This window comes from Strongylocentrotus purpuratus, unplaced genomic scaffold (assembly GCF_000002235.5).
Source record: "Strongylocentrotus purpuratus isolate Spur 01 unplaced genomic scaffold, Spur_5.0 spur5_scaffold_7, whole genome shotgun sequence".
NCBI lineage: Eukaryota > Metazoa > Echinodermata > Echinoidea > Camarodonta > Strongylocentrotidae > Strongylocentrotus > Strongylocentrotus purpuratus.
This window is the reverse complement of record NW_022145613.1, coordinates 35,895,014-35,908,393: the sequence shown is the minus strand read 5'-3', so window position 1 is coordinate 35,908,393 and position 13,380 is coordinate 35,895,014. Positions and strand designations below refer to the sequence as shown.

At 37.2% G+C, this 13,380-nt stretch overlaps 1 protein-coding gene across 1 annotated transcript in view; it reads left to right on the top strand.

Annotated features, from left to right (window-relative positions):
• Positions 1-1,883: 1,883 nt before the first annotated feature.
• LOC584369 (carbamoyl-phosphate synthase [ammonia], mitochondrial) overlaps positions 1,884-13,380 on the top strand; it is a 32,849-nt gene continuing 21,352 nt past the window's right edge. The window contains 13 exon segments of the mRNA XM_030974178.1: positions 1,884-2,011; positions 3,391-3,575; positions 4,176-4,285; positions 5,773-5,867; positions 5,870-5,916; positions 6,350-6,496; positions 7,532-7,714; positions 8,385-8,513; positions 9,338-9,444; positions 10,075-10,216; positions 10,688-10,765; positions 11,976-12,173; positions 12,959-13,195. Of these exon segments, the coding sequence (XP_030830038.1) occupies positions 3,456-3,575; positions 4,176-4,285; positions 5,773-5,867; positions 5,870-5,916; positions 6,350-6,496; positions 7,532-7,714; positions 8,385-8,513; positions 9,338-9,444; positions 10,075-10,216; positions 10,688-10,765; positions 11,976-12,173; positions 12,959-13,195 (1,593 nt within the window). The 5' untranslated portion in view covers positions 1,884-2,011; positions 3,391-3,455.

Here is a 13,380-nt window from a genome sequence, read left to right as displayed (position 1 = left end):
AGTTTTTAATCTCGTACCCGCCCCCCCCCCCCCCGCAAAAGGGGTTATAAAATATATCATAGATAGGGGGTTACATTGAGCAGTGTTCCGGATCTTGGGGGGGGGGGGGGTCTCCAAGACAGGAAAAGCCCGCAAAAGGGGGGTTCAGAATTGTTGGCAGTCGTGAGATAGAGGGAACAAGCATACACGCGTACCCTATAACACTGAATGGGGGGGGGGGGGGGGGCGGCGGGCGGGAAACGAACCTTCTCGACCCTGGTGCACGATCGATGGAAGTATAAATGACTTGATAAAGCGGTCCATTGGGGGACACCTTATAAGTAGTTATTTCGGGGACATCAATATGAGATTCCAAAGTGAATCTTATACTGAGTCATATTAGATTATTACTTCAAGATTGAAATCAAATCGATTCAATCAAATCTAACATTCTGAATTTAATTATATAGTTGATAAAAACAATTTCAGGTGCTTTGGTAAATAAATCTTGACTGTCTTCTGAAAATGCCATTAGGTAATCTTCTTTGTTTGTTTCTTGCCAGATATTTGTTTTCACTGTGCACTTTTCGTTCTTTTTATGATTGATCCGTCCCTGTGACCCCTATCCTAGCCACATATGCATTTTAGGGACGGGGCAAGATTGTCAGAATGGGCAAAATATCCTGGACCTTTAGCCCCCCCCCCCCCCCCCCACACATGGCCACATGAAATTAGTTTCACACGAACAGCTTAGTGTTAAGGGAGGGAATCAGAAGCTATCTGCATAGGCAACAGAGACATGCATTGCAGGGATTTGCACGGTAAAATTCTAAAAACTTTTAAGACGGGTCAGTATATTCATTTGAATTTTGCAACTGACAGTTTATTCACACCGATTTTGCTTCAATTTTCACTCATATGTAGAGAGAACAACATTTTCTTTTGATCTGAAATGTTGCATATATATATATATATATATATATATATGTGTGTGTGTATATAGCCTACTCTCATAAACTCAACTTGCTGCTACAGATAAATTTTGAGATGGTTTTTGAAGGGGGTTGTAAATCCTGATAGGGGCCGGTCTTTATAAGTCAGTGCTATATAAATGTGATAAGCTACATTTAACAACTGAATTATTCATGCTCCTTGTAAATTTGTGTGTATTTCGTAATTCAAAAATGAAAGGGGAACAGGTTAAATTATAGGCTCTTAATTGCTGCATAATATACTCATTCTCTAGAAACATAAATTGGAAAATATTTTTTCACATAGATAAAAAGTTACAAAACTTGGTAAGGGCCCATACATTATTATTATTATTATCATGATGATATGATATATTACCCAGGCAGTGCCTTTTGCCGGGGGGGGGGGGGGGCTCCGACATAATGATGCACGCTTGCCCTTTTCGCCCCGTGCAAGTAAGAGCCGAAGTGCATTAATTGTGACAATTAATGTGTGAGCATGGATATATCATTCTATGGTATTATTTTTCAGACAAGCGGTTTCCTTGTGTATTTCCAGTTAAATCATTGAAGAAAACAAATTGATTAAATAACATGAATGAACTATGATGCAAGAATGATGCAATCCCCGACCTGTCCTTAAGGTCAAGTTCAAGCTGAATCCTTACCTCCCAGAGGCCACGCCCCTTTTTACACCAATCTCAAGACAACCCCGCTAACTTGACCACAATGCTTTTATTATGACAATTTTTGTTTTAGTGTTTTATTTGTTATTATGACAATAAATGCCAGCTCACTCGGCTAGCTATGGTTCATCCCAGGTTCATCAGGGACTCCCTGGGTTCACATAATACTGTGCATGAGTGCATAACAACAACAATAACATGTGCACAGCGCATGTGAAAGGTCGTGATCTCGGGGTACAACCGCTTGGAAGAGCCTAGAGACACAGACAGAGAGAGTCGAGAGAGAGGGAGATCTGTCCACGTGTAAATTGAGGAGACGAGAGGCAGACCTACTTCTCCATCACATTTGCAGGAATAGACATGATAGTTTAAATCGTAAGTATTATATAGACAATAGTTTTATGATTTTTCTATGAACCTGAATTATGATAAAGGCGGTAGCGTAGCGATACGTACCCGGCGTACTACTTGTAAGTTTGTATGTCACCTTCTAGGCCAGCGCTCGACAAGGCCGGGGATTGCATCGGGCGCTACATGCATGTTGAGAAGGCACAACAACAGCCGCCAGCTGGCAGACGTATCCACTCTTCTGCTTATTGTCTGTTAATTCATTCATTGTTACGCACGTTAGGCTTACAAAAGCAGCATAGGCCTAGGCTAGGTGATAAAATGAAACCATGCACTTAATTGGCCTTAATCTATGATTGGCAACCAACCATTCTCATGATCCTGGCGTGAAGAGTGATGTAAACAAAATCATTTGTAATTGCACCCATTCTAGCTAGTACCTGCTGAAACCATGAAATATACCTTTGGAGTTCGATAGTGGATTCTCCCTTCTCATTGATATGGGTCAAGAATTGATCAAAAATGTGGGACTTTGTTACTGGACTCTGAAGTGATATATGCGATAATGTGATGATGATGATGATCTAGTCTACCAACCTAAAAATTTAGTAGGCAAGCTTTTTGTGGACTTATTCTCACAGTTTCTTGCTGTCTGGAGCAAAGATACGTAGTTAGGTGACAATGAATAGCTAGAGCCCCTATTCAGTGAAGGTTTTATCCATTTTATCCAGATGAATTCTTTCACCTTTCTTGACCAGAATGATAGAAGTGTGTTTAAAACTAAATAATAATGGGCGTCATCCCTTTGATTGAATGTTGTGCAATAAGGGCATGTTTCTGCTACTGCTGACTAAGATGGAATGCTCATTCTGGGGGGGGGGGGGGGGGGGTTGCTTTTCAAAAAGACCACAAAATAAACTTCAGATTAACTCTAAATAAAATGATTGCCTTTAGAAGTAATTTTTATTACCAAAAAAAGAGTGAAGCGTCCTCCCCCCCCCCATTCGATTTAGACACTTCATATTTTTATAAATAAACATACTTTAAAAGCCGTCAGTATAAGATGGCAAAAAAATCTAGAATGTGGTAAAAAATAACTTGATCAATTAATTTATTAACCAGGTGGAATGTTGAATCTATAGGACCTTACCTATGGAAACAGTTGCCCCAAGACTTTCCTAGTATTCCAAATGTACCGTCCATTGCTTTTAGAATGCCCTATATTCTATAAACTCATCTTTTAAAATTGCTTTCCCGTAAATCTACTTGTTTTTCCACCTTGTCTCTGACTTTTGTGTTTTTCATGTATTGATACTTTTCCCTGCAGCACCTGCGCCTTGACTACATCATTCATGAAGAGTTGATGCACTTTGAATACTCTGTATTATTTTTGTTATCATTATTAGGTTGAACTGGGAGATCATCAATAATTTGAGTTGCCCTAGCAGAGTGCTTTCTTCCTTTGTGTAGGATGGCTCATCTTACAGCAGTATCTGGATTTCTGAAGAAAACTTGGTCCCTCCCTCGCTACCTTGCTAACAAGTCCAGGTTCCTCTCGACAAGTTCTAGTCTTCAGAAAGAGAAACAGAAGGTACTGCAACATATGAAATAAAGAGCCTATTTTCATTGATATTGATGATTTTTAAAGAGTTTTCCAAGTAACTTGTTTGTTCTGTGTAGTATAATAAATAGTTGTTAAAAATGCTATGCAGATTGCCCCTATTAAATCGTTACAGTTATGCGTTTTGTAAAACTTGGCACCATACTTTATCATAAAAAAAAGGATTTGAAACTTAACGATACACTTGAGTTTGAAAGATGACATTGTCATTGCTTGACAGAAAAGGTTATATAACATGTACTTTCTTTAAATAAATCAAACAAAGTGCCTACTTTCAGTTTTTACTTTACCAAACAAATATGTTAAAATAGTGTAGAAAAATTAGGTTTGAGATATTCTTTGGTTTATCTTTTAATGAGTTACTTGTAAAAGATGAAGTATTAACATGTGTAGCAGTGTGTTCAGTTGTCTTTTACAATCAAAAATTGTATAAAGAATCATGCAATGTTTATGTTACAAAACTGGACATTAAAAAAAATATACACCAAGTATTACAAAAATAAAATGAAAATGAAAATGAAGTGCCTATCCACCCAGACAGTCAACTTACAATGTTCATTATTTTTGCAGCCTACTTCGGCTCATCTGATTCTCCAAGATGGTACTACGTTCACCGGCTATTCCTTCGGTCATCATAAATCAGTGGCTGGAGAGCTGGTCTTCAACACAGGCCTCGTAGGGTAAGAAACGTCAGCTCCAGATATCCTTAGGCCATGTAAAAAAAAATTGTTTAGCGTCTCCTTTTAAATTTTTTTTTTTTTTTAATTTTAAAGAAAAAAAAACCCATGAAAAACACTGCTAAAAAGTATCTATTTCTAATTTAAACAAAAAACAAAAAAACCTGGCGGCCATCTTGAAAAATAGCCCGACTGCCAGGGAAAATGTACTGAGCGGCCATTTTGAGCGGCCATTTTGAAAAGAAAAAAAAAGGGCCTCCTCCTTCCTATTTTTCAAAAAGGCAGGACGCTAAACATGTTTTTAAATTTTTATTTGGCCTTAGCCATTTCTCCTGTCATGGAACATGGGCTCAATTTCCTAATCCCTATTTACCATTCTCGGCATCAGCATGCATGTTAATCAAAGGTTATACACCGGGATTTCCTCATAATTCTGTTTAGTGTAAGCTGTCATAGCAAAACACTTCAGATCTGTGGTTAAAATTCCTACATGTAGTAGCATTGGCGTTTCATTTATGATCCTTTAGATTGTTAATTTCAGAAATGCATTTACATGTATTTGAAATGATGAACAAATGATGTAGATAGATATTTTCAATAATTACAATAGTGGATTCTTGTTTAGCATTCAAATCGACATGCCCTGATGCTTCTTACATTTGTTTCCCAATATCATAACTCTGGTTTTAGTTAAATGGCCAAATATATAGCACTATACATGTGTGTAGCATACCACATACCCATTTACAACTTGGCAGTGAGTGGCAAATGTAGGAAGGAATTCCTTAAAATGCCTTGAGCGTCGAAATCGGCAGCCTAGCATAGCTGGGTAATGTTGGAGCGCCTTGAGGACCTTGCAAGGTCGATACGTGCGCTATATAAGAATCCAATATTATTATTATCCAGGCCTTAAATTTCAATATTTTTAGGGCAAGGCCACTTTTCTGTAGGGCACATTCCTATATTACAGCACAAATAGGATGAATTGGAAAGGGCACAAAAAATCTCCAAGGCCAATGAGAGGGGCATTGAGGCCAATCAAAGGGGCATCCACGACCATGGCCTTGGTGGCCTTGGATTAATTTAAGCCCTGATTATCATTATTACCATGGTTTTTAGTGTCAGGCTGGGCTTTGAATACTCGTCCTTTTAATTTAAAGTGAAATATTTGAACTATCTAACTATTGACACCTGCACAGGAAGATTTATTTTCCCATGCATATAGTGGTAAATAATGTTTATTTATAAATATGCCTGAAGACAGTTAAATTGTGTAACTTACGCAAATGAAACAAGCCATAACCAAACAAAAGAAACAATATCATATTTGACTATTATTTTTTCATCGCCAAAATGTATCCATGTTTGTATCATATTTTTGTTCTTTGTAAACTTTGAGCCTTTATTTTATATGTGAGCGAAAATGTCTATGTTGAAAGTACATTGGACAACAAATACATTGCATTGAATTTATTTGTTGTATTTCACAGGTACCCAGAGTCACTGACCGACCCAAGCTACAGAGGTCAAATCCTGACGTTGACCTATCCCATTGTTGGTAACTATGGAGTACCAGACACCAAGGCTAGGATGAAAATGGTCTCATGAAGCATGTAGAATCAGAAAAGATTCAGGTAAATAAAGTATTTAGTCGAGGTTGTTGACACTAATACCCCAATGCTGCGTTTCAAATAAAAGTTGCTATGAATGTGTTGTTATGTAAAGGACGGCCCTACAATTTTATATTAAGAAGGAAACAATAAGCTGAAATAATTGTACGTACTGCAAATATGTGTCAAAAGGGGATAATGTAATGCAAGAATTCAACCAATAGATCATTCTCTTCTGTATGAAAAGAGAGATGTTGCCATTTTGATCATTCTTGTTTTCATGGACAGTCTTCTTTGTAGATGGGTTACCTCTTTAGTTTGGTGTAGCAACTAGTTGGTACATTTATAGATTTAAAAAAGAAATGGAGTAACTTTGAAGGAGATGTGAGCTTTCTAAAGACTTTGTACGAAGTATCAAGATATTTTGACTGAATTCCTGTCTTTTTCCTTGGTACAGGCTACAGGCATGTTAGTCCAGGACTACTCTTACCACTACAGCCACTGGAACTCTGTCAAGTCTCTCTCGGAATGGCTCACAGAGGAAGAAGTACCAGCCCTCTATGGGATTGATACCAGGATGCTGACAAAGAAAGTCAGGGATAAGGTATGACCAGGGACCCATTTCACAAAGCCTTTTTACGATGACAAATGACAAAAATCAGTGACAAATTTGCTGATAACCAATCTGAAGCAAGGATTTCAGTAGCTTATAACGAACACTGTCATTTGCCACGGATGACAAGTTTTGTGAAACGCCCTCCAGGGTTCTCAATTATTCACAACATACTTGGTGAGCATGTGGGAATGTAGATATCAAGGATAATTCAAGGTGCTACCTAACTTATCTGGAAAGGGGTTCGGATTGAACTGTTTAGAGTATGTATGTTCAAGATCAAGGTAAAAATCTCAAAATGTTAGGGTTCAAGACTTGTCCTGGGTGCTTGTTGGTGTTGAGCCCTCGGTAAATTCTTCTTGACAAGGATACATACAAGGGTACATACAAGGGTAATGAATATTGTAGTGTGTACTGTCAACCTGCCAAAGTGTTCTGTTTCATCCAAACCATTCCTTCTGGTTTACTGCAAGGAAAGTTCCTTCAGTTTGTATCAAGGATAAACAATATGTGGTATGATAGGGTGTATGATATATAGACTATGTAAGTTGATTAAAACAAGAAATACTGTCCATTTTGGCCCAACAGATGAAACGGTTAGAAACAATACCAGACCTTTTAAATATTCTGTAGTTCTATACCAAGTTAGGAGCTGAAATGCAGAACTGGAGAAGAACACATTTTAATGTGTGATGTAGCCCTATATCACTAAGTTAGAATTAAAGTAAAAGTCTGCCTTGAGGTATCTGTGGAAATAGAATTAAGCAGTGCGTACATTATCATTGAGTATTATAAACAAGTTGGGACGATGGTTTCAGCTAAATATGTTCCTTGTACAGTGAAACCTGTCTTTAACGACCACCCAAGGGAGACAACAAAAGTGGTCTTTATAGGCAGGTGGTCTTTATGTACAGGTACCTATAGTACAATGAAAAACCATTTTCAAGGGAAAAATAAAAATTTGGTTTTTGTAGACAGGTTTGGTCACTACAACAGGTTTGACTGTATTTCATGTTTCTCTCTCAGGGTACAATCCTATGCAAGATAGAGTTTGATGGTGATCCTATAGAGTTTGATAACCCCAATGAAAGGAACCTGATGGCAGAGGTCTCTACTAAGGAGGTGAAGATCTTTGGCAAGGGGAATCCCCATAAGATTGTCACCGTGGATTGCGGTATCAAGCACAACATCATACGCAGTCTGGTCAAGGTATGTCGCCATCACAGTAAGATGTCATGTTTTCTCATGAAAGATCAGTGTGGTTCAGTATGTCAGCTTTCCATGGAGTTTAAATTGTGACATTTTGAAACCTTGACATTCTTCTACCTACTGCAAGGCTCCTCAAAAATCCCTCTTCTTAGGAATCCGCAAGGAGATTTTTAATGTTTGTATGTGATGAGCCTAGTGTTGAAATTTAAAAAATGTTTTGGTCCGAATATATTCTGGCCACCCATGTGTCCCTGTGCCTGTTCACGCTTGTCTACTGCTAAGACTTGTATTGCCATCAAGTCAAACTGATCAAGTTAAGCTTTTTTTTTTTTTTAAAGACATTGCTGAGGTTCTCATAGCAAAGAGGTAGACAGCATGTTTGTACAAAGGACCAAAAATCTTGATATTTGAAGTTTAGGTCCCTGTCCAGTATTCATTAGGTCTTGCTTATTTAATAAAGATTTTGATTTCATTTGAGTACTCATAGACCATATTGTGGAAACATTTCCATCTCTGTTTCCAGCAGCTTGCTATTCTATGCAATTTTACCCATGTTTATGTAAATCATCCTTGTATGTGTTAAAACTCACATGTGCACTGTTGAGATAGATCATGAATTCTGTCATTGTCAACACTCAAAAGCTGATTGGTGTATTCCCTATTCGTACAGAGAGGAGCTGAAGTACATCTAGTACCATGGGATTATGACTACAATCAGATTGAATATGATGGTCTATTTATATCTAATGGACCCGGTGATCCAGCCCTGGCTACTGCTGCTATAGATAACCTCAAACAGGTAAGTAACTGGTTACAATTTAATGTATTAGTAATAGTGCTAAGACATCTGGGGAGGTGTTTCACAAAGATCCTAAGTCAAACTTAACTCTAAGTTGGACTTAAACATTATGGAGAGCCATTTGTAGCCTTGAAATAAAATATACTCAAAAGCGGAAATTCAAGTATTATAGACTTATTTTTTTATAAATTCCACATCAAGAACATGAATTCTCCTTAATAATAGATAGTATGAATGATTTTAATCAACATTTTATGCCGTTTAAAATAACTTTTACAAGAAAATTTTATAGATGCAAACTGCTTTCCATTATTTTATAGTCCAACTTAGAGGTATGTTCAACTTACCGGTAGGATCTTTGTGAAACACCTCCGTTTAAGTGCGGTACATAGATGTTTTTCAAGTTGTTTGATATACATGTAACTCTTTCTTATTTAGGGTCTCTATCTATGTAGTACATTTAAATTGAGCCCTGTCTTATTTAACTGTGTCAATTATGTTGTTGTGAGCCTTTATCTCTTAACCTTGGTGAAAAACTGTCATGCCAGTGAACAATACATACAACAATACTGTAGCCACTTCTTTAATCCTACTTTTCATCATCTCTTGGACAGGTTTTGAAAAATGTACTGTGCAAAGAATTTTTTGTTGTTGCATTTCCTTTGAAAATTCTCAGTTTTAGGAGATTGCTTATTAACTTGTCAAGTAGCACTTGCAAAACCTATTTAAAACCATATTGTGATGTGATCATGATTGAGAGATATACATTACCAAAAGTTTCTTGTATTTGATATTGTTATATCATGGCTTATCACTCTTTTCAGGTATTGGCTGAGGAGAATCCAAACCCCCTGTTTGGTATCTGTATGGGAAATCAACTGACTGGTTTAGCTGCTGGTGCCCCTTCCTACAAGCTACCTCTCGGTAACAGGTATGATCACAAAACTTACCCTTAGGCATAACCCTAACCCTAAACCCACCCCTAGCAGAAGGATCTTTTTCTCAAAGGTATAGTTTCGGAAACGCTCCCCTCTCCAAAAAATGAAATGGAAGCTCTCATTACCAATCATGTGAAAGAATATGTTTTGACTAATATGTGATGATACAAATTTTGCTGGGAAACCGCCTTCTAATTGATATATTTGGTAAGATATCGTGTAGTCCCATATACATCTGTCTGTGTACAGTGCTTGTAACTTTACCAAGACTGGGCCAAATTTCTTATCATTTTGATGATTCCAGAACCTTGCAGTACACACACCAATACTTATATGCTAGATGATCAATGTTTTGGGGTCGATTCCACGTTTCTGTCACAATGCATGACCAGAACCGGTCTATACCTTTAAAAGCAATTTGTGAGGTTTGCACTTCATGTGTTTGTTTATTAGACACTGAACACTAACATTCGAAATGATTGACATCTTTTGTCAGATGTGATGTTCAAACTAACAGTTTGTGAGATCTGAAAGGATTCTGAATGTGTCCTCATGGTTCCCACTCTATTCATGTAGACGGCTTTTTAAACTAGCAGAGTTGTTTTGAATTCTTTGTTTCACAGGGGCCATAACCAACCAGTAATCAACATCTTGACTGGTCAAGCATTCATCACATCTCAGAACCATGGCTTTGCTATAGACAGTGAGAAGTTACCCCCAGATTGGACACCAATCTTCATCAACGCCAATGATCAAACTAATGAGGTAAGAAACTAATTTACACTTCGAACTTCGAAGTGATCCAATCTCTTTTTATTGATTTTATTTTACAGAACAACAATCAAATTTGACAGATAGTAATAGCTAAGAAAATTATAATTGCAAAATAAATATGGGTGAGTTGTCATTTTTATTTCTTCATAATTCGAACATTTTACTAGTTCAAAAAATCTACAGTATATGAAGAGGTATATTATGTGATATTCAATTCATCAAAGTTTTTTTTCCAAGCCAAGTGAAAATGTTGTTTATCCATGCTTGGTATGAATCACAGCAATTCAGATTGGCCGAAAAGTTCTTCTGACATACATGTAGCTGTTCATTTTAGGAAATAACTAATGCGTCAGACACTGCTTTTCTTATTTCAGTGACTTGTGTATGAATTTGAATCAAATCTATTTGGATTCTTTTGGAATGTGTTCTGTAAATTATTCTTTTGCGCTTGTATGTTTTCAGGGTATCATGCATAAGACAAAGCCAATCTTCACAGCACAGTTTCATCCTGAACATAAAGGAGGTCCGACAGACACAGAGGTAAGGATTCACTTACATCTCCTTACATTTCTTCACAGATATACAGTCAAACCTGGGAAAAACAATTAGTGGACATTGTAAACAGATTGGCGTTGTAGGCAATTTAGATTTAGAATAATTGATTGCAAGCGCACTGCCTCTCGCAGACACGCCAGTACGTGAACAATTCTCTGTGGTTTTATAAGGGCTCAGTCGAGTGAAAAATAGGCAGCAAGCCCATGTATAAATCTAACCATGCAACTTTATTTGTTGTTGTTTAAAAATGAAATAAACAAAAATTTGTACGGTTTTTAGTCAAAATAAAAAATACGAAATCATTTAACATATTTTTATTTCTTTGAAATTGTACGGCATTTAAAAAAAAACATATCAAAAGTTGTTTTAAACAAATAAAAAGAACGAGCTTCAACAGCGAGCCATCGATCGTAAAGTTCATGACAATGACGCTGTTTTGTTATGTTTTCAATAGGCGCAGCCAATCATGAAATGTGCAAGAAACCATAACCAATTAAATGTTTTTCATTAAAAACTTGGGGTTGAATAGTTTTTTTGTGTGGAAAAGACCATTAGAACTAGCTTCATAGGCTGTTCAAGCGCTGCTGTTGCTGGTCACTTCATGGTTGTTTTTGGTCGTTGCTGGTGGTCGCTGTGTGGGCATTTTCAGTGGCCAGCGAAAGCAAAATGAGTGGCCGCTGGGTGGTCGTTGTGGACAGGTTCTTAACTACATGAAATCTCACGGGGGAATTTAAGTGGTTGTCATGGACAAGTGGTCGCTAAGACAGGTTTGACTGTAGCGTGCAAATAAATTGATTAAAAAAAATACTTTATGGGGTCATATTATTCTGTATATTACAATAATGTTACATTTCATTGATATGCCTAATAATGAGGATACTAGAATGGAATGTCATTGTGAAATTTGAGTCAATGTTTTTATTTTAAAAAAGAGATGGAGTAATTTGTTTTTATTTAAAAAAAAGATGGATACATGTGTTTTGAAGCTGTCATTTGTGGGTTTGTGATGCTTATTTTCTGAAAACGTACACTCATGCATTTAAAAAAACAAGTTTTGAAAGTGTGGAAGTTAATGTCATCTCCATTAAAGAATATCTTAAGTCAATGTTATGTTAATTTTCAAAATATATAATCAATTTGCTTTCAAAAAGTGCATTCGCATCTGAGCTTTTCTCTTTTTTTTTCCCCCTCGCAGTTTCTATTTGACAATTTCATGGACATGGTTAGGAGTGGTAAGACCATGAAAGATCTAACTTCTAACTTGACCACATCGAGCAAGAGAGCTGAGAGGACTGAGGTCAAGAAGGTACTGATGCTAGGGTCTGGAGGATTGTCCATCGGTCAAGCGGGAGAGTTTGATTACTCTGGCTCTCAGGCTATCAAGGCTCTCAAGGTTGGTAGTACTGGGGAGAGTTCCACAAAGATCCTAAGTTGAACTTATCTCTAAGTTGGACTTAACAATTATGGAAAGCCGTTGGCATCTATGAAAATATTTTGTAAAAGTTATTTTAAAAGGCAAGAAATGTTGATTCAAATCATTCATATTTTTATTTATCAAGGAGATTTCATGTTCTTGATGTGGAATTTATAAAAAGTTGAAATACTTGAATTTTCGCTTTTGAATATATTTTATATTAAGGCAACAAATGGCTCTCCATAATTTTTAAGTCCAATTTTGAGTTAAGTTTGACTCAGGATCTTTTTGAAACACCCCCTTGTGCTTTTTCTTGTAGTGATCGAATCTACATGAATTCAGATGAAGTGCTGAAGAGGACCCACCTTGATTGTAGTGTTGTCCAAGGAATGCTTGTCCTAGTCATTCCTGTTGCGTCTCATCATAATGGGCCCAGTCATGAGTAATTTATTCTAAACAAGTCATTCTTTAGGTGTAGCTGGAAAGGAGATTGATAACAACTTGCAAGAAATCACATCCATTGAAAAGCACAATTTACATTTGGAAACTGGAAACAGGTTCTTCAGATGTTTTTTGGATACCAGCTTGATTTTCATAGCTGTTGCTCATTACTCATCTATTGAATATTTTTGACTAACTGGATTTGGCAGAAATTATGGACATTGACTGTAAGTTTCATTTGATTTTAAGAGAATGTTATTTTCTCATCATAATCTGAGGTCAAGATGACTTTTTATTGATTTTCCTCATTTTTATCTGTGTAGGAGGAGAAGGTCAAGACTATCCTGATGAACCCTAACATAGCGTCTGTGCAGACCAATGAGTACGGTGAGAAGCAGGCCGACAGTGTCTACTTTGTACCCATCACTCCAGAGTTTGTCACCGATGTCATCAAGAGGGAGAAACCTGATGGGATCCTGCTCTCCATGGGAGGCCAGACAGCTCTCAACTGTGGGGTGGAGCTCTACAAGAGAGGGATCCTGCAGGAGTATGGAGTACGGGTAAGATGTGGATCCATATGATAACATAAAACAAGGAATTGGGTTAGGTAGGTTACTGATCCTGCTCTCCATGGGAGGCCAGACAGCTCTCAACTGTGGGGTGGAGCTCTACAAGAGGGGGATCCTGCAGGAGTATGGAGTACGGGTAAGATGTGGATCCATATGATAACAGGATATAACAAGGT